The 22,980-nt window shown below is 36.3% G+C and overlaps 1 protein-coding gene across 3 annotated transcripts in view; it reads left to right on the top strand.

Moving 5' to 3' along the window:
* LOC115441423 overlaps positions 1–22,980 on the top strand; it is a 59,859-nt gene that overhangs the window by 29,032 nt on the left and 7,847 nt on the right. For 2 of the 3 annotated variants that reach the window (XM_030166207.2, XM_030166204.2), the window contains exons 2-8: positions 15,527–15,618; positions 16,754–16,948; positions 18,930–19,037; positions 20,728–20,829; positions 21,561–21,693; positions 22,148–22,382; positions 22,717–22,910. In XM_030166207.2, the coding sequence (XP_030022067.1) occupies positions 15,527–15,618; positions 16,754–16,948; positions 18,930–19,037; positions 20,728–20,829; positions 21,561–21,693; positions 22,148–22,382; positions 22,717–22,910 (1,059 nt within the window). Of the gene's footprint in view, positions 1–5,813; positions 6,062–15,526; positions 15,619–16,753; positions 16,949–18,929; positions 19,038–20,727; positions 20,830–21,560; positions 21,694–22,147; positions 22,383–22,716; positions 22,911–22,980 lie in introns of those variants that run through there. The other variant, XM_030166205.2, reaches the window with a different exon arrangement.

Below are 22,980 nucleotides of genomic sequence, written 5' to 3'. Positions count from 1 at the left end.
ATAGTAAATGGCTGACACTATGTAAGGGAGCACTATAGTATATTATATATAGTAAATTGGAGATACTAGCGTTAGGGAAAAAAGAGGATAGTAGTTATATTATACTGACCAGGTATCAACGTTATAAGAAAAAAATGTTGTATTTTGTCATCGACCAGCAAGTTTAAACCATTTATTTCTCTACACACACATAAATACAACAAAAAAAGTATAAAAAAACATACGCACAGTTAACAATACCAAGCACACAACGGATTCCTAGCATGATGTGTGGTAGAAGGGATACCAGCTCAGTACACGCTGTAAAACAGCACTGATCCCTATTAGAGTTGTGGGTGGTTGTTGTAGTAAAACCACAAAGCACTCTTCTTTATATTAGCGCCGGATTTATACTTCCCTCAAGTATAAGGCATAGTTTAAGCTTCAGTGACCACCCAAGTCCAAATAACTATTGTGCGGAAACAAAAAAAGGTTCGGGATTGCAACCAATTCCTCTAAAACGAAGAGTTTTTTGTATAACAAGGGCCCAAAAAGGCCCTTGGTTAACCTTATTTATGATACCCATACTTTGGAATATGCCGCTACCTAGTCAGCTGTCGCCCCTACAGGCCTATAGGCCGAGGCTTATTGACAAAGTTAACACTGCTTTACACCGTTAAACTTTTTCATAAGGACGGCGCCGCGGGGTAGACATAAATAAAACACCATTATGTTACGATTAAATTCCGTATTTAAAATAATAATTTCGAAGGATAGATATCCCCTCGGTGGCGATTGCCTCGGTGGCGTAGTTGTATTGCATGCCCGGTACAATAGCGCTCTGAGGTCCTGGGTTCGAATCCCGGGTCGGGCAAAGTGATATTTGGGTTTTTCTGCTCAGTATCAGCGAGGAGTCTGGAATTTATGCCCGATATGGCGATAGGCTCGCCCCGTATCACATCATGGGACGGAACATACTTGGCGAAAAGTGGGTGCCCTAGTTGCGCCTCTGCATACCCCTTCGGGGATAAATGCGTGATGTTATATATGAATGTGTACGTAGTTATCCCCTTCCACTAACTCCTGTTATGTTCCCAAGCTTTTCGTACGGCCTTAAGTTAGATGTCACTCCAGCTATTTATGCTTTCGCTTTTCGTTTTGTGGAAACAATAGCGATGCTTCTCGCCTTTAACTGAAGCCAGAACAAACTAGGGATTGTTTCAAGCACAAATGTTGTCTAATAATTTAAAATACGTGAAGGAGAGACATCATATTTTTGTGTGAGGAGGAACAGCAATTCTCATGTGCTATTTTAATTAAATATACTAGTTAAACGTAGGTACTAATAAGTATAAACAGTATATAGGTATAAAAATACAGGGAGAGAAGAGGATCACCTGGCTCTCTCCGCATACGGCCATAACCGCACTTATCAAGACGCGTATTTCCGTATTAAGACAAAATAATCGACCACAAAACTAGTATCATAATACTGAACAGTACTACGTACTAATATCGCGTGCCGAGCGCGCCTTATCTATCCACAACTCGATTTAGTGCCGTTCATGTCAGGTTTAGAATATTCAACTTATCTGTTTGTTTTAGTTGGTTAAATTTCGCGCAAATCGTGTTACAATCAATGTTGCTCGCCTTGCAGTCTCTTTGTGCACGTCTACGAAACGTAATGTCCTGAACATGAGCTTACAGACGTCTGCGTGGCGCCTTATCGCTAAGAGGCAGGCCCCTCGTCCACTACATATTAAGATGTGCCAACTGCCAAGGAATAATTTCATCTCGTACTTGGGCTTTTATTCAGGTACCGTGAAGTCACGTTGCCATGTTTTCTATAAAAACTTTTTGGACGGCAATCATATAAGGAGTCGCTGCCGTCCAAATGCATGGACACCTCGTTACATTGTGTTGACTAGTAGATTGACAGATCGCCTGCTTTGATGCCTTGCGCAGCGTCATTCATAAACCGATAATAATGTGACCTATCAGTGCCACTTCAACATAATGTTTAGTAAATTAGTTTTTGGAAAAGACTAAAATATACTAATAAAACTCAGATTAATAAAACCTTAGTCGTAAAAGCAATCTAATTTTTCTTTAAAATAATCGTAGTCAGAAAACTGTGACTATATAAAAAATAATAAACCTAAATTTAAATAACGATACAAAAAATGTAAATAAACATTGGCGAGAAAGTTTTCTTGGCGGACGTACATTTAATTTGTATATAATGACAATATAAGCAGTCTTAGTCTCAAAGAAAGTATTCAAATTGTGAATAGGTCTTTAGTTAGTCTATGTAATGCAACCTTCGCTATGCAGTTATAGTTTTGTTACTTCCGAAACATTTGTGCTTGTATAAAATATTATGTTATACAAATTAATATCAGAGATATTCTACGTTGTAAAAGAAATTAGCAGAACCCGATGTGTCTGCATTGAAAGAATAGTAATAAAAGAGAAACGGGTGAGTAAAGAAAAGTAATATAATTTAGCGATTGTTGGAATTCTTTTGTGTCTGTTTATTTGTTAGTACACATTTGCGAAATTTCTCAACAGATTTTCATGTAGTTATCCCAGGTGGACAGAATATAAATGGAAGCAGAAGTTTTATAAAATCAGAGATCGGTGAATTTATCGTAATTTTAAGACATTTGCAATTTACTTTAAAAATTTCGGTAAGAATTCTACGCGCATGAATGTGGGTGGAGACAGCTGCGCGGAGAAAGCTAGTAACAGTATGCAATATTAATAAATAATCAACTTGCGTATCTCAATGTAGATTACTTCGGTAGATTTGATCCCGTAGAATACAAAATCTAATCTTTATTCTCAGGTAAGGTTTAAATTGGACTACAGAATTACAAATGTGCGAATAACAACCATGAGCGAACGAAACGGTGTGCATAACATTAATATACTGAATAATTTATATAACAATTACTATTAGATATATATTTTAATTTACATATTTTGATATTTGCCCTCGTGTGTAAATTGCATTATCATGCATCTACATTGTTAATATAGGTTATAACTATTATACTGCACCCATAAATAAAAGATATACTTTAAAGCTTATTTTTTCATTGAAAAATATCTTAATTAAAATGAATAAATGCAGTGCATTTACAATAAACGGGGGTCAGATAGTCCCTAAGATGATCATGTTTTTATTTGATTAAATTTCTCTGTGTGTTATTTTCTCTTGGCTTTATTTTAACTCCCTTAAAAATATAATACATGATCTATAGCACATTTGCTTTATATACGTATTATATTTTAATAAAAGGTGTATAAATTTAGATACATATTGATGAAACGATTTCATATCAAAGTAGAACATCACGTGGCTCGAAAAATACCTATTACTGATCTAGAATTTGTGACTCTTTCGCAACTTAATAGATTTATTGCTTTACATCCAAAAATCTAGAACAATTTGTCTAGACTCCAACACATAGAATCCTAATATTAGCAGGTTTATAGTTTCGATATTCCGCATCAATGATACGAACTAGGCGTTGTTCAAAACTCCACGTGTGTGATACACCTTTCCCAGGGGAAGGTGAGCAATGATGGGGGCGAAAAAGAGCATGATGGGGGATGGGGCTTCCCCCATCATGCTCTTTTTCGGAATAAAAAAGTTTGTTCATTAGTTCAGGACACAGTCTATCCATGTGTTGTATATCCAAATCTATTCAGCGGTTCGACGTTTACTTTTAACAAACATCCTAACTTGTTATCGTTAGATGAAACGATGGAAAGAATTTTAAGTGTTTTATAATTTTTATTTTTTAACATAATGTAATTGTTGACTTATCAACTTTCTTTTTTCTTTTTTTATCTTACTAGCCGACCCGGTGTTCCGAATATAAGTATTAAAAAAATAATAATAAATTAAAGAATCGACTGTTAGGCGGTAAGAAGTTCGCCGGGTCAGCTAGTTACACTATGAATTTCACTGACCAGAGCGCGTGTTCGAGTGAACACAAGTGGTTGAATAGATGTTATAAAATATCAAGAGAGCAGTGCATTCTATTCTCTTTAAGGGCTATATAAGTAGAGGGGGAAATGAGAAGCTTTAATTTAAGTATTATGTTTAAAACTTATACATATTATGAACTTTGTACCCCTTTATAAGCATATTGCCCGCACAGAGGAGTGTGAGGTTTAGCATAATTAAAAATCATATATAGATGAGCAGAAAAATAAAATTTACGTTTACAAATATATTAAATTCTAAGGTCGAATTTCCACCATTCAACGACCACTAGTTCATATAGACCCACTAGTGAAATAAAAAAACTACGGAAGAACATTTAACCTAAAAAGCCTGCAACAAAATCTAGAAACTGGTTATATTTCATTATCATTATTTTTAACTACTTTAAAATGTTACTTCAATGTCCAACTAAAGCATTAAGTATATTTGTCCTGACGCAGGTATCAAACCTGGCTCAATCCACAACTGGTTTACGGCAGCGGTAAATAGCTAATTCACCACGTGACGCAGCATACAACTAAAAAACATACCAGATCCTGATCTTAAAGATCAACGTCGGAACGGCGGTTATCCTCTTACGCAGATTCCACGTGGTTTCCTAATAGGGAATTTTCAACAATGTTACAAACTAGACGTTGCTGGCTCGCGTGAAAAGCTTTTCCTGCTACAAAATTCCTTAAAACACTAGCCATTTATAGCGCCTCATATGCGACACTAGTGACATCTATTTTAAATATCATATTAAAAATAATCGGGATTAAAAGTAGCCTATGTGTGGACGGACAGTATGGTGTGTCAACGAGGTCTACGCGCGTGCCATTTCATTCAAATCCGTTCAGATGTTTCTGTGTTTACTACTAACAAATATGCGAAACCGTTTTAAACACTATGCCATGCATATTAGTTAAATAAGATAATATAGAGAATATGTATATAATAATATATATGTATGTAATAACTGATTCTTATTTCATAGATGTTTTGTGAGCCGGAAGTAGACTACAGCTTTAAAAGTGATAATGCACGGTTCCTGTGGTATCATTATTTCGGAAACAGACTTCTCTATTGCCAGAGCCACAAAAATAAATCTTCCTTAATAGCTTTTACAAAACTCGTAATTTTATATCTTGAATTCCTTACAATATCTATAAGTCCAGAGACAGATTATATTAATGTTTACGTTCAATTCCTAGTGGAATCTAATCAGAATGGCCGGCTATGGTTCAGTAGTAAGTCATAGTCTATTTCCCTACTCGTACGTTCACAATTCATTAACGTATTAATGTGTTTACACCGAATGAATGATGTATTACCCCATAACAATGTCATTATGACGTGAAGTTTGCGGCTTTATTTATAAAATTATAATAAGTCTAATAATTTCTACTTTTAGTGAATAACTAGAACATACAAACTAAGTATAACTTCCGTATATGTCCGAATAAAATACACAATCTGTTATATAGTTTATATGTGTTGTGCAAAATTAAGTAAAGCATAATTGTTATTTTTTGCTATTGCTAGCTACGGATAGATGACTAAAAATCGAAGCCTCAGAGCTATAATTCTTTCAATTATTTCACTCTGAAAAATACTGTATAAATCCTGCTAATAAATCGAAACATAGCTCCTATATGCTTTCATTAATTGATGACTATTAATATAGCGAGCCAATCAAAGTAAACTAGTGTGCTTCCACTAATACATATCGTGAGACATGACTTATGACCCCAACCGCAACAATGACAAATAAAAAAGCGTCAATATTTGCAAATGATTGAATATTGAATGCGCCCTGACATCTCATTAAGCATTTGACTCGTAAACAAGCTCGACATTATTGTCGTTCATACATAATGTACTCGGGGACAATGCATCAGGCGCATGATAGTGACGTATCCTTGGCGCACTCCTCTCCTCCGGGGTATATTAGTAAGATTACAATGTGAGAGCGCTCAGTGCAAGCCGCGCCGCCGTCCGCCGAGCCGTCGCCGCCCACGCCGTGCCGCGCCTCAACCTCACCGACTCCTACTTTATTCACAAACGATATGAGGGAGACCAACGGTATGTTACGTTTCTTTGACGCTTTAATGCTATATTTTATTGCGTGGCGAATATTTGTTTGTTTCGCGTTTTTTATAGTTCTAGGGATAGTTTTGGCTCTGGCAACTTTTAGTTTGGTTATTTTTTTGGCCACCAGAATTTAATATAAACATAAACATTATCAAAGTTTATGTAACTTTTGTTATGGCTTAATTGAAAGTGATTAGGTAATATTTAAATATAATGCTAATTGAAATTCAATACCACATTCAGTAGAGCAAGTTTTGCATATGTTTAAAATATTGAATTTCTACAAAATGCTTAGAACATTAAAGGTTTTGGTGCAAAATATAGGGCTATATTATGTTGAGTGCAGCTTTTAATATAATGGATGAATAATAATATTTAAGGGATAGAAAGTACCGAATATTGACATCATCGAAACTAACATAGCGTTATTTAACTTGAGAATATGAATAACAAATAGATTGAAATGATAGATTATACTGATATTGCCACCTTCTAATGCGCTCTATTTCGCCGTAACACTTACACATCCCAACCAGGCATTTTTCTGGAGAATCCTGGACTATTTCGCTGTCTGCTGTAAATTCTATTTGTGGACCTATCACCGTGTCAATGGGTAGCAAGGGGTGCTGCGCTGTGGTCGCAATTTGCTATTGGTTAAATTTAGTACCTACAATTTTGTCACCAATTTTACGATTGTACCCTAAATGCCTTCTAAAGCTTCTGCGGTTATTGTTTACTAACTATTTACTTTGTAAACTTAAACATCTGAATGTTTTTTTACTGCGCGGTATGTTTTGACATACAATAAATTCGTGAGGTACCTACACGAGGTATGACAATAATTTTCCTTAACAAAAATGGCTTTAAACATCGTACATTTCTATTTACAATTAGCGATATTAATGACATTACTTAACGTGTTTATGTTTTAAAAGATTTGTGTGGAATATAAATTATAACAGGTCCTTGTGTAGAAGGTCATTGACCACACAATCGATGAATAAAAAAAATAAAAACTTTGTATCTAATTCATCGAGTATTGATCACAGCTGATATACGTAAAAAGTTAGTGTTTGTTTACATTAATATGTTTTACGTCTCGGCGTAGTTACTTTATCAGATAAAATATCGTAGAGTCAAAATATTACCGACGAGGGATATTGCGTCCTTTCATTCCAGAAGCCTCTCTTATACCGCCTGATCTCAGATCGTGACGTCACAGAACGTGTCACTATGCCACGATTTTGAATCTATGGTAATCACCATCAGTATGCCGTTGGCAGGATATTTGTAGCAGATAGCGTACATCGTGTACCCAGTAATACCCGACCATGTAAATGTGTAGCATTCCGGGAACAGTCTGTGTATCCGGTTGAAACTGGTCTCTCATCAGTCGACACTCTGTCTGGACCATACTCCGACCATCAAATGCAGTGGGGTCACTTTGCCGCGTACAGAAAAAAGAATGCAAAATGTATCAAGTCTGGTCCACGATTTATTTAAAATTATTTTGCCATTGAGACATTTGCATTAAAATATGTGTTTTGTGACGACTGAAGGCTAACATGATTTATTCCCGAGATATTTTACATTATACATTCTAAATGGCAGACGCAGGCAAAAAAGGAAAAAAGAGGACATTTTGAATTTTTTGCGCCAGATCTCATGGATGTACTTTAATAATATTTGTACGCAGGAATCAAACCGCATTGTTATGCAGCTGTTGCAGCCAGCGCGAAATATGTTAATTAACATCAGCCAAGGCACTTAACGTTTATTTCCTATCTTATTCAAAAGACTTAATATCTCCATACCCTAAGATGATAAACGTCCGTTGCTCTACAATCAGCTGTTTTGTTACTAATGTTTACGGCCCGGCGTTACTAGGCGGAAGAGGTCGTCTTGCCATTCATGATTATCGATTACTCACTCGCCGTAATAGTAAAATAGCTGTTATTTTCCAAATCATTATCTTAAAATAGTAAATTGAAAATGTAAACTTCATGCGCATTTAACACTTAACTGTTATATTTTTTGTTCTTAAGTTTTATGCAAAATCGCTTTTGATTATATTTGTAATGTAAATAAAAATTATATCACAAATTACTTAGTTATATTGACTATTGGACCTCAGTGTAATATCTTATATGTGCTTGTACATGTAATATGTAGAAAGAAATGTAATTGAAAAACCGCAGACTGTTTAGTTCGGTTGTTTGTGAGCACCACTTCTAACACCACACAGTACTCCGAACTAACTACAGTCGCGACCCGATAGATAGTAAGGCTGATACACGGACTACCTTCCTTTAAGCATGCCGAAGTGTAAATATTGACATCTGCCTAGTTCTCAAGGCATGCGCATGAGTTTACATTTAAATATTAGTTCGAATTACCATATTTCCTTCTATTAATAATATCTTATAAAAATATTACTCCAAACGCGTATAATTATTTCGTGTCATAATTGAGCGTAGAGGAATTAACTACGTCACGCTTTAAAATACTATTATTATATGTAGTTTTTGTTCAATAATATTTTTTGTTATACTAGTTTGAGACATATTTCCTATTTTAAAATATTTTTGTTTTCATTCGTGGTACAACTATTTGCAAAAAATTCTTACAGTAAAGCAATCTGTTAACGCAGTAAGCGGTATCACGGTGGTGACATATTTTTCAAATTAAATTGCGGTGAAAGAACGTAATGGATGGTAGATAGTAAAGTAAAAGGTTGACGTCTATGCGACGCCTTAATACGTTTTAAACAAATTCTACAATAGTGAAAAATCCGTCGCAAAATATGTATTATCCAGTCTTTTTTTGTAGCTTAACTAGTTTATTATAAATATTTAGCTATGATTCGGCAAAAATACTTGACAAAATAAAATAAACTATTGAAGCGTGTAATCAAGTTGGCAAAACAAAAAGCTGTTTGTAGTTGAATCGCGACATGCAGACGAGATATGCATGCACCTCCATGTTGTTTTGATTATCATTGCTGAACACCCAACGCGTTTTGAAAGATATTGTAGATTCCCTCGGCTTTATAAGATATTATTATCTACAATCCCCAATATGCATCTATAAAATATGAAATGACATGCATCATTTTGTAATGTATAACATTTGTGCACTCTATGTAGAGTATTTTGCTTAAATTAATAATTTATTAAAATTTAATAATTAATAATCATTTAAAATCCGATTAAGCTACATACTATAACTATATAGTATACTATATAATATACTATAATTATAAACAACTAGCTTTTGCTCGCGACTTCGCCCGCGTTAAAGAGTTTTCTGGGACATTTTTTTTCCGCCATACTTGATATGCATCGTTGTATTACGACCAAATTCCACAAAATCATTATAAACTGTAGCCTATGTGTTATTCTGATGCATAATCAATATTACTGTAAAGTTTCATCCAAATCCGTTGAGTTGTTTGTTCATGAAAGAGGAACAAACATACATACATACATCCTCACAAACTTTCGCATTTATAATATTATTGGGATATTAACTCAAATTCTCACCATTGCTCATAAATGTACTCCAGTGGATTTTATGTTCATTTTCGTTTAAAATTTGGCCTAAGATCAAGCTGAGCGTGAGTTGCAAAGGTTGGGTAAACTTACACTTCCCGCAGAGTGTCGTGACTGCGTGATGGGATGGAACGTGCGCAAAGGCTGAATATCCAGCACTGCTATTATAATCGGTACAGCCCCGACGCTTCCTCGCGAATGCTACGCGTGCAATCTGCACAAAACTGTTTCCTAAACTCTATTTCCGGTAAAGATTTCCATGTTTGAAATAAATTATTTCCAAATTATATTTATCTTCCTGTTTAATAATATACAATAAAAGACCGCGCCAAAAGCAGAGCTATACTAGAGTGACGGTTCAAAGTATTGATGTATTTCATAATTTTTGAACCGCTATTTGACTTCTATCAAGGACATCTATGCTACGTAATATTGCGGAAGAGAATTATTAACGTTGTTCAACAAGTAGCCGGTTCTTTCAAACAGTAGAACCACTGCATGCAATTATTGTGCCCTCACATTGACACAGTGGCGCGCACTGCGCAGTGGCGTTCAGTGACTACAATGCGAAATGACAATTTCCTTGAGGATAAGTGATGTATTGAGGAATGATGAGTGCAAGTACTTGACAATGCCGGGTGGCATAATGACAGTGTCGCCTCAGGAACAGATTTATGTTTGTTTATTGATACCGCAAAATGACCCTAATGCCGATTGTAAGTAAGGTTGGGTCCACATAGCGTATCGACGGAAGAGAGATCATTATCCTTTGCCAATCAATAAAAATTATGACGGCCTGTTTACAAAAACTCGGTGCAAGAAAGCCTGTACTGTCTAGAGTTAATTGTATTAATAACTAAATACTACGTACATCGGACCGTCAGCAGCCAAAGAAGAAAATTGAATATTTTGTATATTTGTAAAATGTAAGCGTATATTGTAACTATGACTTTTCGGACTTACAACTCAGTCGCCTCCCCCGGGACCACGAAGGCTGCAAAGTCTCCAAACGTCGTGAGAGAAAATTATAATATAAAATCCGCATTAAAATCCCCAAACAGTTTTATTTTAATGTTATTAATAACTTTTAGAACTAAATGACGTGACGAACAATTTGAGAAGCGAACCACGGATATAAGAATGTCAGCCATGGAGCGAATGTATAAAGTTTATCGATCTTGTACAAGACATGTTTGTTATTATTTTGTTGTAAATTTTCGTTCCAATAAATTATTACAATTATACTAATAAGGATTACTAATCATTGTTTAATGAGTGATTGTCGCCTTGCACACGTTAAATAATTTGCAAGGCAGAAATTAAAACGCAAAATTGTTGAGTTATTAATCACAGAAAAACAGTTAACGGTTGATTTCAATGAATAATCCCAACCACTAACTTTGGATCGATCAAAAAATGAACCAACCAGTGTACCGTTCATCTCATACGCTCACAGATGACTTGTCGCGATTGGATTATTCTCGAATCCGTTTTGAAGACGTGATAGTATCCTGCTTTATACTACATGTGACATGTCAATTTTCGTTAAATTTGCATTGTGTGCTCGCCTTAATGCTCCGGCGACACTTGCATCCGCAACTCGACGCCTTTGTGCAATTTGCAAATCTTTTTGTAGACGTATTAGCGATTGCCATTTTAGTGTGTGATAAGCTATGCAACAATCACTCTTCAACGTAATACAAATAGGGCTGTATTTATTGTAACCTGTGCGCATATTTGGTGGGTGTTATTGTTAAGAGATGTGAATATAGTGCTTATTACATGGACGTACCACACGGTCACGGTCTACCAACTTAAGAGTTCATTAACGAAGACTTCTAGTTATACCCAATAAAATTTACTGTTTATAAACAAATATTTTATTTGAATGTACTCAAGCTACGCATTATGGGAGCTAATATTTATATTATGTAAGTATGTTTATATAATATTTAACAACATTTTAGCAAATTATAATAAAATAACAAGTTCATAACGTTCGTTCGAAGAACGAAATTTTTTTGTTATTTTTTATAAGCAGCAACATAGACCATAAATGAATTCAGAGGTCTAATAAACAAAATGCACTATTAAATATTTTTATAAAGTCTTTTACTCTGACAAAAATCGCCACGCGACACTTATTAGTAAAGACTTTAACGCGTGCGGAGTTCCGCTAAAAATAGATATACCATTACCCGCAAAATTTATTTACACGTAATTTGGCGCACATGTCTACCAATCGTAGATTAAAAGTAATAGCTTTATCCATTATCCAGGGAACTAGTTCGATATAATCTTACTCACAAAACATTACAGAACAGTAACAAAATACATTTTTGATACCAAACGAAATATAAATACGTAAAATAGTGTTGATTTTTACAAAAACAATATCAGACAAAACGTGTAACTGATATTAGTAACGGTTTAAGTTATGCGAACTGCGTCAAACCTGCTATTTTAGCTATTTAATTAATACTACAATAACGCTTTTTAGAAGTCATGTCGTAAAATATTTAATTAGTTCAAATTATTTCATTAAATATTTAATTGGAATGTAAATGATTTATTATTTTTATCGGTGTAAAATATAAGTAAGCTATAACTAATACTTATTGCCGAATGAACTAACACCATACAGCGGATCGTCCACAGAAACGAGAAACAGTCACTCCAGTATTGCGTAATAAGTTAACAACGATGGGCAGCATTAATATCAAAGCAAAGCTCTGCGTGTCGTTTCCCTCCTCACTCTGACCTTATTCTTTACCAAAAGGAAATATGTGCCCCAAATGAATATATAGATTAAAAAGATGTTCGATAGTAATTACTTTATAAACTTTGTAATTCATTACTAATTAATGTTACCCATACGGCGATAGCCTAGTTGGGTGTGGAACGGACTGCCATGACGAATGTCCGCAGGTTCAAATCCCAAGAGCACACACCTCTGACTTTTCTAAAAAATCATGTGTGTATTCTTTGTAAATCTATCGTTCGCTTTAACAGGGAAGGAAAACATCGTGAGGAAACCTGCACATCTGAGAAGTTCTCTATAGGAATTACGAAGGTGTGCAGGTCTAGGTGAAGTCTACCAATCCGCACTAGGCCAGCGTGGTGGACTAAGGTCTAATCCCTCTCAGTAGTAGAGGAGGCCCGTGCTCAGCAGTGGGGCAGTATATAATACAGGGCTGATATTATTATTACTATATTATTAATGTTACCCGCATATACACTCAGTTTGAATTTGTTTGTACAGACAGCCACAAAATTAGAATAACAAAATTAAAAATTTCAAAGCGCGTTGGCGTTTATCGATATGTATTATTTTTCTTTATCTAAAATACAGTAAACGTTTTGAGGTTTATTTGCAGCGAATAGAACGATTATAATTGATAAGAACACAAAAATTTAAAGGCGCTTTGAAATTTTGAATTTATTCAGCTACTTTTGTAACTGACTGTACCTACATTGCATTGGGTAGTATTCCAACACTTGCCTGAACAGTATCTAATATATAGACTTATTACATGTAAAATTACGTGCAATATCCGGAGCTTTTCAGTGGACTCCAGAACTACTGTAGATTGTATGGAGTATCTACGACGTAGCTCCAGGTTTCCTAAACCACCACTGAAAACTGACTGCTGTAAAAAATTTTCCCAGCCAAAACTTAAAAATATAAATAAAAATAATTTTAATGTCTTAATGTTGGAAACGAAATATTTTTCTCATACATTTAAGTACTAAATAAATATACACATACAATGTATAATCATTTATTTTCGTCGTAATATTTAACATAATATAATTTTAATTTATTCTATTATTTAAATGACTAAGTAAATAATTAATGTACAATGTTCAAGGCCTACCTGTCTTACAAATATATACCAAAAATACATATTATGTATTTTATATTTATGTCTTTATATGGAGCATATGGAGCATATGGGGATATGAGTAAATTGGATAACCTTAACGATTTCCTAGCAGGTTTGGTTGGTGGCAGGATATATTTTATATCCGCCCAGATAGCGACCACCGTACACAAGGTGTTAAAACCATAGTGGCCCATGTAAGCGTGTCGCGTTCTGGGAGCGGCCTGTGTATATCCGGTTCTAACAAGCCGGCATAATTGTGTCGATGGTCGCGGGGTAATAATTAGTCGTCAGTTGACATTCTATTGGACCCCACTCTACTTACCATCAGGTGCAGTAGGGTCACTCTTTCATGCCGGTATAAAAAAAATGCGTTGGATCTTCCACCCCATGATATTTGTAATAAGTTCATTATAGATATATTAACTAAAGTTGACACGTTTTAGGTACTCACACCAATATAATTATACACAGTATGTAAAAAAAAAATATTGTAATCGAAGTGACATTGTTATAATATTATTATTTTATAATGACGGGTAGGTTCACATAGCAAAGTATAAGCATTGAAAATCTTAGAGAGTGCACCTTAACTAATAAAAAGTTTTGTTAGATGCCTGTAATGAGCTATTGGCTCGGTGGTATTTGCAAAGGTCTGTAGAAATCTTGACACCCGAGTTCAAATCCACTCAAACGAGTAGCAGGCTTTTAATGTTTTTTTTAATTAAGTATTTTAACTTCGAGTGACGAAATTAGGAATGACCTTCCGGACATTATCGGGAGCACATTGGCGTGTGAATGACGTGTAACGTCCCGCAGTGTTTACCGGTACATTTAATTATACCGAGATTGCATAATAGTTTAGTGCGTTGCTTGATAGTTGGAATATGTTTTGAGTTTAATATAATTAATGTGTTGTACACAGTGGGGGCGAGTTTATATGTTTTTGTTAATAAGGCTGGTGAGCTGAAATAGTTAACTGAAGAGCTAAAATATGTTTTCACTTGTTTTAGAGTTAAGACATGCCCCTTTATGTGAGGTTCATCACTAATTACATCCCTGAGACACCCTGCTGGTCGGGTCTTGGTTTTGGCAGAGTTCCGTTGCCGAGAAATAAAAACTCTCCTGGCGTCCAATTTTAGTTATATAGATTTAAACCTAGTTCGTAGTCATAGTTTAATTTGTTATTAGTTAGTGAGAAAGTAATAAATGTATTACTTGGGCAGGTTCTTTATTTGCTTTCATGGCAACCCGTAACAACATATACATAGATGTCAACAAAACGTCACCCTCTATTTTTCGAGGTTGATGCGTGAGCCCCACGTGAGCCATGCGCCCTCATGGCGACTGACGTATGTTCATTCACTGATACAACGCGCGCGCAGCTTGTGAATGTGTTGTACGCGCTTTCGATAATCGACCTATACTCTGACCTCGGTTTATATGGTTTTTACAGTTATATTATTCAATTAGGCGTTAGCATTGCATTGTAATTATGACATTGCGGGGCGTAGCGGGAAGTAAGTAACCGTTTTAAAATGTTTAATTTTTAAATAATGTTTAAAACAACTTCGTGCAGTTTGAATTATAGCGGCATTAAATTAGACCACATGTACTCAACCTGCGGTCCGCTGAACTTTTACAGGTAGCCCTTTGAGCTTTTATAGGTGGCCCAACTCCAAAAATTTCAGCAAAACTAAAGAAAATTATCCAAAGATCACTTTAGCTCTGTACTAACTCAATAAATATATTCGGTAACATGTGATTGTTTTTTATTAAAACAAGTAAAACGTGAAATTGTTACAACGATCGGTTAATAGAATCAAGACACACCATTTGTCATTCTCTCTATTTAGGATACAACTGCGTACCTTAGAAAATAAATTGTACTCGACGCCAGTTTCAATCATTATCTCATATTATCATAGGAACGGCACACTGTCAGTTATTATCCAGAGGCGAATTCATTGGTTTCATTATCCTTTCTTCAGCCATATTAATGATAAACCCGCCTTTTCCAGGATACGTGATGAGCGAGCGGCTGCAGAGCCGGCGACAGTCGGTGCCCGTCATATACGTGCGCGGTTCGCACTACGATGTCGGATTCGACGTGGTGAGACGACAGTGTGGTGCCGGGTTTATATTAATGTGTTGTGTTGTACTATGCTGGACTACACCTGTGTTGGGAATAATAAAACTGTAAGGCGTCCTCACGATATCCTTCCAAGGAATTCGGTTGTAGACAGATTTGGTCCAGCCTGTATGCGCTTTGTAAACAATCAACAATTTCATAGCAATGTGTGCTTATGTTTTGATAAAGTAATCAATATCTATACTTTTCCAAATCTGTGAATGCAGATCTTAATTAAAAAAATTGATGGACAGCCTCTTAAGAAAATTTTCTAATAGCTCCAGCGGCTAAGCTGCCGTTAGCACCGTCTATAAAATTGACCTGTATAGTTAGGCCCTATACGATGTAATTACGCCACTAATCACAAATAAGTCATCTTAACTAAAATTTGAAGTACCATTTCTAACTATTTGTAAAATAATATTCGTGATTCAGATACTCGATGCAATGAATAACATAATAAGTAACATAGTAAGGATGCTGGACAATTATTACCTTTGAAATAACGATCGTTTACAAACTCTTACATAATGCCAAAAACATAACAAAATTCATTTAACGTCTTTTCGTTAAATAAGCTTATCAGTGATGTTTTGAGGCGCAGGAATTCTTATGTATACAGACTTCAAGGTACAAAATTCCTTGTCAGCGTAACTTGCTCGAAGAACTGTGTGCGAACCGGCAAGGCGGTAATTGTTGTTGAGGTTCAGACTCTCTCGACAATCGTCACCGTTTTCTCGATTCCACTCAACTGACACCACGTACCTACTGACTGTCAAAAAGTCACCGGAGATCCATAACTCTTTATTAACCCCTCTCCTTTAAATATGAGGAAGATATGATATGTCTGGTATGCTTTTAACCCTGCAAGGATGAGACAAGAGTGATAGATCATAAAGGTTCAACCTTTTAAAATAATTACTGTTACCAACGACTTCATTGCTCTTAGCGTATTTCATCTGTAATAATCCTGAGATCCTGAATTTAAATACCATTTTGGGTAATCAGTATTTATTTAGTAATCTCGGAGAACGGAACAGCTCAATAGGTTCGTGAGACTATGGACACACTAGGACATCCATGCCCAACATTTCATTGACTATAATAATGCTTCCAGGGCCGCACCTTAGGCGCCCTCATCAAGACCTACATCGCTACCTCCGAGACGCTGCGCCAACTGGAGCGGGAGTACAAGACCGACGCTGGCCGGCAAGCGTATGAGAAGACGTTGGCGAACATGAAGAAACGGTTCCCCTACTACGTAAAGGAGATCCAGGGTGTCGCCGAGGGTGCCAACGTGGCTTTCCATCACGTAAGTGATTTCATCATTATATATTGTCCCACTGTTGGGCACGGGACTCCTCTACTACTGAGAGAGATTAGGTTTTTGAAACTGCGAACATTCGTCTCGGCAGCCCGTTCCACGACCAACTAGGCTATCACCGCTTTTTTAGTACGTGAGTGATTTGTGTTAGCAATATTAACCTAAGAACACCAAATAGCAACTCCCTGATCCGATTTCTTGGCAAAACTAACAGCTTATACGTGATTCTTTATTCTATTATGCATATTTAGAGGCAATGCATAGTGCATACCGGATTAACTGTAATATGTCCTGCATTCGTATAAACATTAATAAAATGTTTTACACCCTACCGAGGGCTCCGTTTGGTGATATCCCACGAGATATACAAAGAAGATAAAACTGTTAAGGTAATAAAGAGTCACGACTAGTAACTAAGTAGTTTTCTTATGTTTACGCGAATGTTAGACATTTATAACTAAGTAGTATTATACATGTGTTAATGACTTCAACCTTCAATTGTCTATCAATTTCTTTTGTAATATGCAAAGGTGACCTTGCATAATGCCATGATATATTAAATATTATTCTTTAGAACAATAGGCGTAGGACAATCGAAATGAGCTAGATTATTGTTTCAATCGTTTGTTATTGTTAAGTGAAACATGCAAAGGTTAATTTATTACAATTAACTCATCTGCGAAACGATGATCATTAATTAACTCATTTTATTTAAATTATTGTACGTAAGACTAGATTTTGGTCGCTGCTTCGCCCGTGTCTAAGATTTTTTTTTATACGGCACGACAATATGCCCTCACTGCCCCTGATAGTAAGAGTAGAGTGGGGTCCAATAGAATGTCTGACGAGAGATTATTACTCGACAGAATTAAGCCGGCCTATTGGAACCCGATATATACAGGCTGATCCCGGAATGTGACACAAACGTGGATGGCGGATTTTAATATTTGTGTACGGTGGCCACTCTCCGCGCGGATATATACTACAACCAGCAAATTATATAGGATAAAAGCCCCACTATATATTTTACCGAAATAGAAAGTAGCTCATATCCTTTTCAGAGTTTCAGAGTATCTCCATACCAAATTTTATCGAAATCCGTTCAGTATCTTTGAACTTTATAGCGTTCAGATAGGTTGATAGATGCGGCAGGGGACTTTGTTTTATAATATATTTTTAGAACTTTTTAAGGGGAACAATTCCATCATACATAATTGTTGCGTAGCTTTAACCGTTTACGCAGCGCACGCAACGGAAGCTTTCAAAAACAATATATCTTCACCGTTTATTTTAAATATTTCATTGATGCTCCACTTCTATTGGTCATAACGTGATTTTAACCTATAGCATTCTTCGATAATAAGAATGCGGCGATAGCCTAGTTGGGTGTGGAACGGTCTGCCAAGACGAATGTCCGCAGGTTCAAATCCCAAGGGCACACACCTCCGACTTTTCTAAAAAAAAATCATGTGTGTATTCTTTGTGAATTTATTGTTCGCTTTAACGGTGAAGGAAAACATCGTGAGGAAACCTGCACATCCGAGAAGTTCTCTATAGGAATTTCGAAGGTGTGTGAAGTCTACCAATCCGCACTAGGCCAGCGTGGTGGACTAAGGCCTAATCCCTCTCAGTAGTAGAGGAGGCCCGTGCTCAGCAGTGGGCAAGTATATAATACAGGGCTGATATTATTATATTATTATTATTCTTCGATAATACGCTGTCCAACACTAAAAGATTATTTTAATTAGAACCAGTAGTTCCGGAGATTAACGCGTTCAAATAATCAAACACTTCAGCTTTAATAGTATAGATGCGTCAGCATTGATTCGATCACTCACTGGGATGAAACTTGCACAATGCACACCACGTATTTAACACGCACTGCCAAAAAGAGTTGACTTTGTGGTCGAAATATGTGAGATTCATGAGGAATGAGCGTATTACAACATGCATTTTGTCTATTCCCCAGCTGTTTCTGCTACAACTGGACGACATAATCCTGACGATCAACGACAACCATGTACCTCGAAATGACACCGGCGGCTGCAGCTCCGTCGCTTTCAAAAACGAACACAATGTGGGTATCTGTCGGATATAGGCGACACTGTTCGTATATGTTTTTACATACATACATACATAATATCACGCATTTTATCCCCGAAGGGGTATGCAGAGGCGCAACTAGGGCACCCACTTTTCGCCAAGTATGTTCCGTCCCATGATGTGATAGGGGGCGAGCCTATCGCCATATCGGGCACAAATTCCAGACTCCGGGCTGATACTGAGCAGAAAAACCCAAATATCACTTTGCCCGACCGGGGATTCGAACCCAGGACCTCAGAGCGCTATTGTACCGGACAGGCAATACAACTACGCCACCGAGGCAGTCAGGCAGTATATGTTTTTATGAACTTTAAATTTATACATTTGCATAAATTTTTCTAGCAAACAGTAATGTTTTTTTATTCCATTAGTTTACTAGGTTTTTGCTTAAAATTTAAATAAAATTTCCTTCGAAATCTGGGGGCCTAGACAAAAGCCAAGCGTGACGTTAACCGTACTCCCTAACGCCTAATCGTAAAACGCTAACGCTTAAACGTCAACGTGACTAAATCGGTAGACAAAGTACACATTGTACGCTAGCCGCCCATTCCGCAGGTTTTCACGCTTAGTCGCGCCGAATTCTATTAGTTAGTCTATGGTATAGCGTGAGAGATTGTCAAATGCAATCGTCCATCTTGTAGTTTGCATTAATTTTGGCGCGAGATTGCCAGATTTGGAATATCGAGTACCTATATGCAAGCTATGCAAAATGTGGTTTTGTGGTTTAAAGCTGTACTTTTATGAATATTGTTGTATACCTAAATATAAATAATAAAATAATAATAAATAAATTGAAAATATAAGCATAATAAAATTGTTACACTCTGTAGGTGGAAATGGTATTTTTTTGTTGTTGTTTTGTAATGCTTTCTTATAAAGCATTTATGCACAGGTATTATAATACTTTTTCAAATGAGAACTTTCTTTTTATTATTATTATGTATGGAAGATCATCACATAGACGTCTTCAATCAGACTAAAACATTCTTTACTTAATCGAAAACGATTGTTAAATTCCAATTCCTGCAAAATTACAATTTTCTTCATTTCGCAGCGATATATTCTTGTTCGTCTCTGACAATGTGTTTCGTTATTAGCGGCCCACAATAGTTTTAAACTATGCATAATGATGTAAAAAAAGAATATTTCACTAATTTTCCAGTTGACGAATACCGTAGCGTGAGGTCTACAACTGTTGATAAATAAAACGTGAATCGGTGACGCTAAATAGCAGTTTCAGTTGTCAAAAATGACATTTGTCTACCATTTGTATGTTTCATTTCTCTATGGACTGTTTATTAGTCACGCTAACGTTAACGTTTCTTTCCGAATGCCGAATTGAAAATTTTTGTCTACCAATTTTTGCAGCAGTCACGTGACTTCTCTTCAGCATATGTTATTTTCATACATTTTGAACTTTCCGTAAGCGTGAACGCTAACAGAAAAGGGTTTTTGTCTAGACCCCCTGGTCAGACGTTTTTCGCGTTGCACCAAAGCATTGATAAAGTTTTAGTTTATTTTTGTAGATTACAACTTAATATAGTACTTACTTAAATAATATTTCATAATTCCCACATCCCAATAATAGGTATATACTTAAAAAATGTAATGTTCAAAATAATTAATTTACAATTTCTTAATGAGCCATTATCAACCGTTTCCAGATCATCCTGGGACACACGGAAGACGCCGCCACGGAGATACTGAACCATTTCTACATCATGTCAGCTCACATAATCCCCACTAAGGAAGACAGGGAACACGGGGTGAGATACCAACTGAATAACTATTATTAATGAGGATTTTACAATAAAAAAATAAGGACAAATAATTGGTGTAAAAAATCTTGTATGTGCTAACAGTAACTAGACATCTATTCAAAAGAATCTGTTGAAAATTAAAATAAGTAATTTACACCCAAAAAATTAAAGCATCAATTCCGAGAATAATAATTACAACAAGTATGTAGTAAACAATTACTATAAGTAATTGACAGAGAGGTATTGCAAATTCCGATAAACTCAAAAATTTTCTGTCTCTAAAATTATGTATAGTTAATTAAAAATTACTCAGTCCCGTAGTAGTAGCATACTATCATAATACCCCTGTGCCTCGGAAAGCACGTGAAGGTGTTGGTCCAGCGCCAGATTTCTGTCGCATTGCCGTCTCACTAGAACATGAGAGAAAAGGGGGCGCACCAGTATATTGCGCAGACTCTTGTATACCTATTATAAAATCTCCTCCATACCTGGCTGATCTCGGTTGAGATTGGCTGCTGTTGCCAAAATTCGGCTAGGAATGATTCGATTTATACATGTGTAGTAAGTGTTTATTTATTTAAGGACCTCCAACAAAGGATACACAGCATATAATAATTACAATGTCGTTATATTTGTACAATTAACAATGTGATGTGCCTCTTCAATTAAGTAGGAGACCACAGCATGCAAATTTATATATTAGTGTTAGTATAACTAGTAGTCTTTTTTGTTCTCAGGCAGTGGAAGAGCGATTCACGTCCCTGTGCTACGCAGGACAGATGCCCGGATACACCATGGGCTTCAACCAGAACGGGCTAGTGTTCTCCATCAACACCCTCAGCCCGCTACTTCTCAAACCTGGCAATACACGTGAGCGCACAACTCGGTTTAGAATAATATTATGTTCTAGTATTCGTCATGCTTAATTTTCCTATATAGTTTCATTATAACGATCTGCAAGTGAAGTAAATTTTGTGTAGATCCCCTATACCAGGTTTTTCTAACCTACGGTGTTTTTTGCCCCCCATGGGTAGGTTAAATTATTCCAAGCGGCTGGCGGACAAAATAAAAAAAAAATCACGAATCCATAAATAAATTATTAATTTGTTTGACAAATTCTCTAAAAATAGGCAGTGGTTTTGCTTAATTTTCCTCCGTTATTAATAATTCACGGTGCTCACAGTATTATCTCATTTAGGTTTGAGCTTGATGAAAATTATGCAAGACTACCTTCACTTGTTGCATAATATTTAAAGCATTTCTTCTTCTGCTATTAAGGAATCTTACTATTCTTTGTGAACCTAACAATCCAACTTTTCGGCAGCTCGCACATTCATCACCAGGAAACTGCTGACAGCAAAGAACTTCAGAAATGCTGAGAAGATTCTCCGTGACGAGGGGCTCGGCATCGGCAACGGGTTCTCCGTCAACATGCTGTGGTCTGACGCGTGGGGCGACGTGCAGATCTACAACGTAGAGGTGGCTCCCGACCTAAAGGCGGACCGCTCCATCATCGGCGTCAGGAAGTTTGATAAGGACCCGCTGGTGCATTGCAATAAGTAAGTGTATGGTAAGCAAGTAAGCGTTGAGTTTTTGTGGTGGTCATAGGCCCATAAACATCGAAGACTACAAGAATCATCAATGTCATGGTACGTTAACGGCCTTTAATAATATTACTAGACCAAAATCTAACCAGTGAATGATAAATATGAAGTTACAACCACAAACATCATGTCCTTGCATACTATCCCTTCAGGATACACGCGTAACATATTAGGTACCGATTAATATATACATATATATTTTTTAAACCAACGCTCCTATTCCTTCCTTCTTTATTGACTAAGAAATAACTTATTATCAGCGCCATCTATATTCACCTTTTATTACTAGGTACGAGCACCTGAAGGTGACAGAAGTAACGGGCCCCATCATCGCGAGCAGCAACTCCCGGCTGAAGGCCATTCGAAGCCACCCAACGCCGGCTTCAAAGGAAGATGTCTGCAGCATTCTGTCCGACACCACCAGCAAGGATTTCCAAGTCTTCAGCCAGGAGAAGGATGCCTTTATCAAGACTATTGCCGCTGGTGAGTTTACGACTCATTTTAATATACGTAGTCGCAATTCGTTATATCGGCTTGTCACAAACGAATAAAT

Source organism: Manduca sexta, chromosome 27 (assembly GCF_014839805.1).
Source record: "Manduca sexta isolate Smith_Timp_Sample1 chromosome 27, JHU_Msex_v1.0, whole genome shotgun sequence".
Classification (NCBI taxonomy): Eukaryota; Metazoa; Arthropoda; class Insecta; order Lepidoptera; family Sphingidae; genus Manduca; species Manduca sexta.
This window is presented reverse-complemented; position numbering and strand designations above follow the sequence as displayed.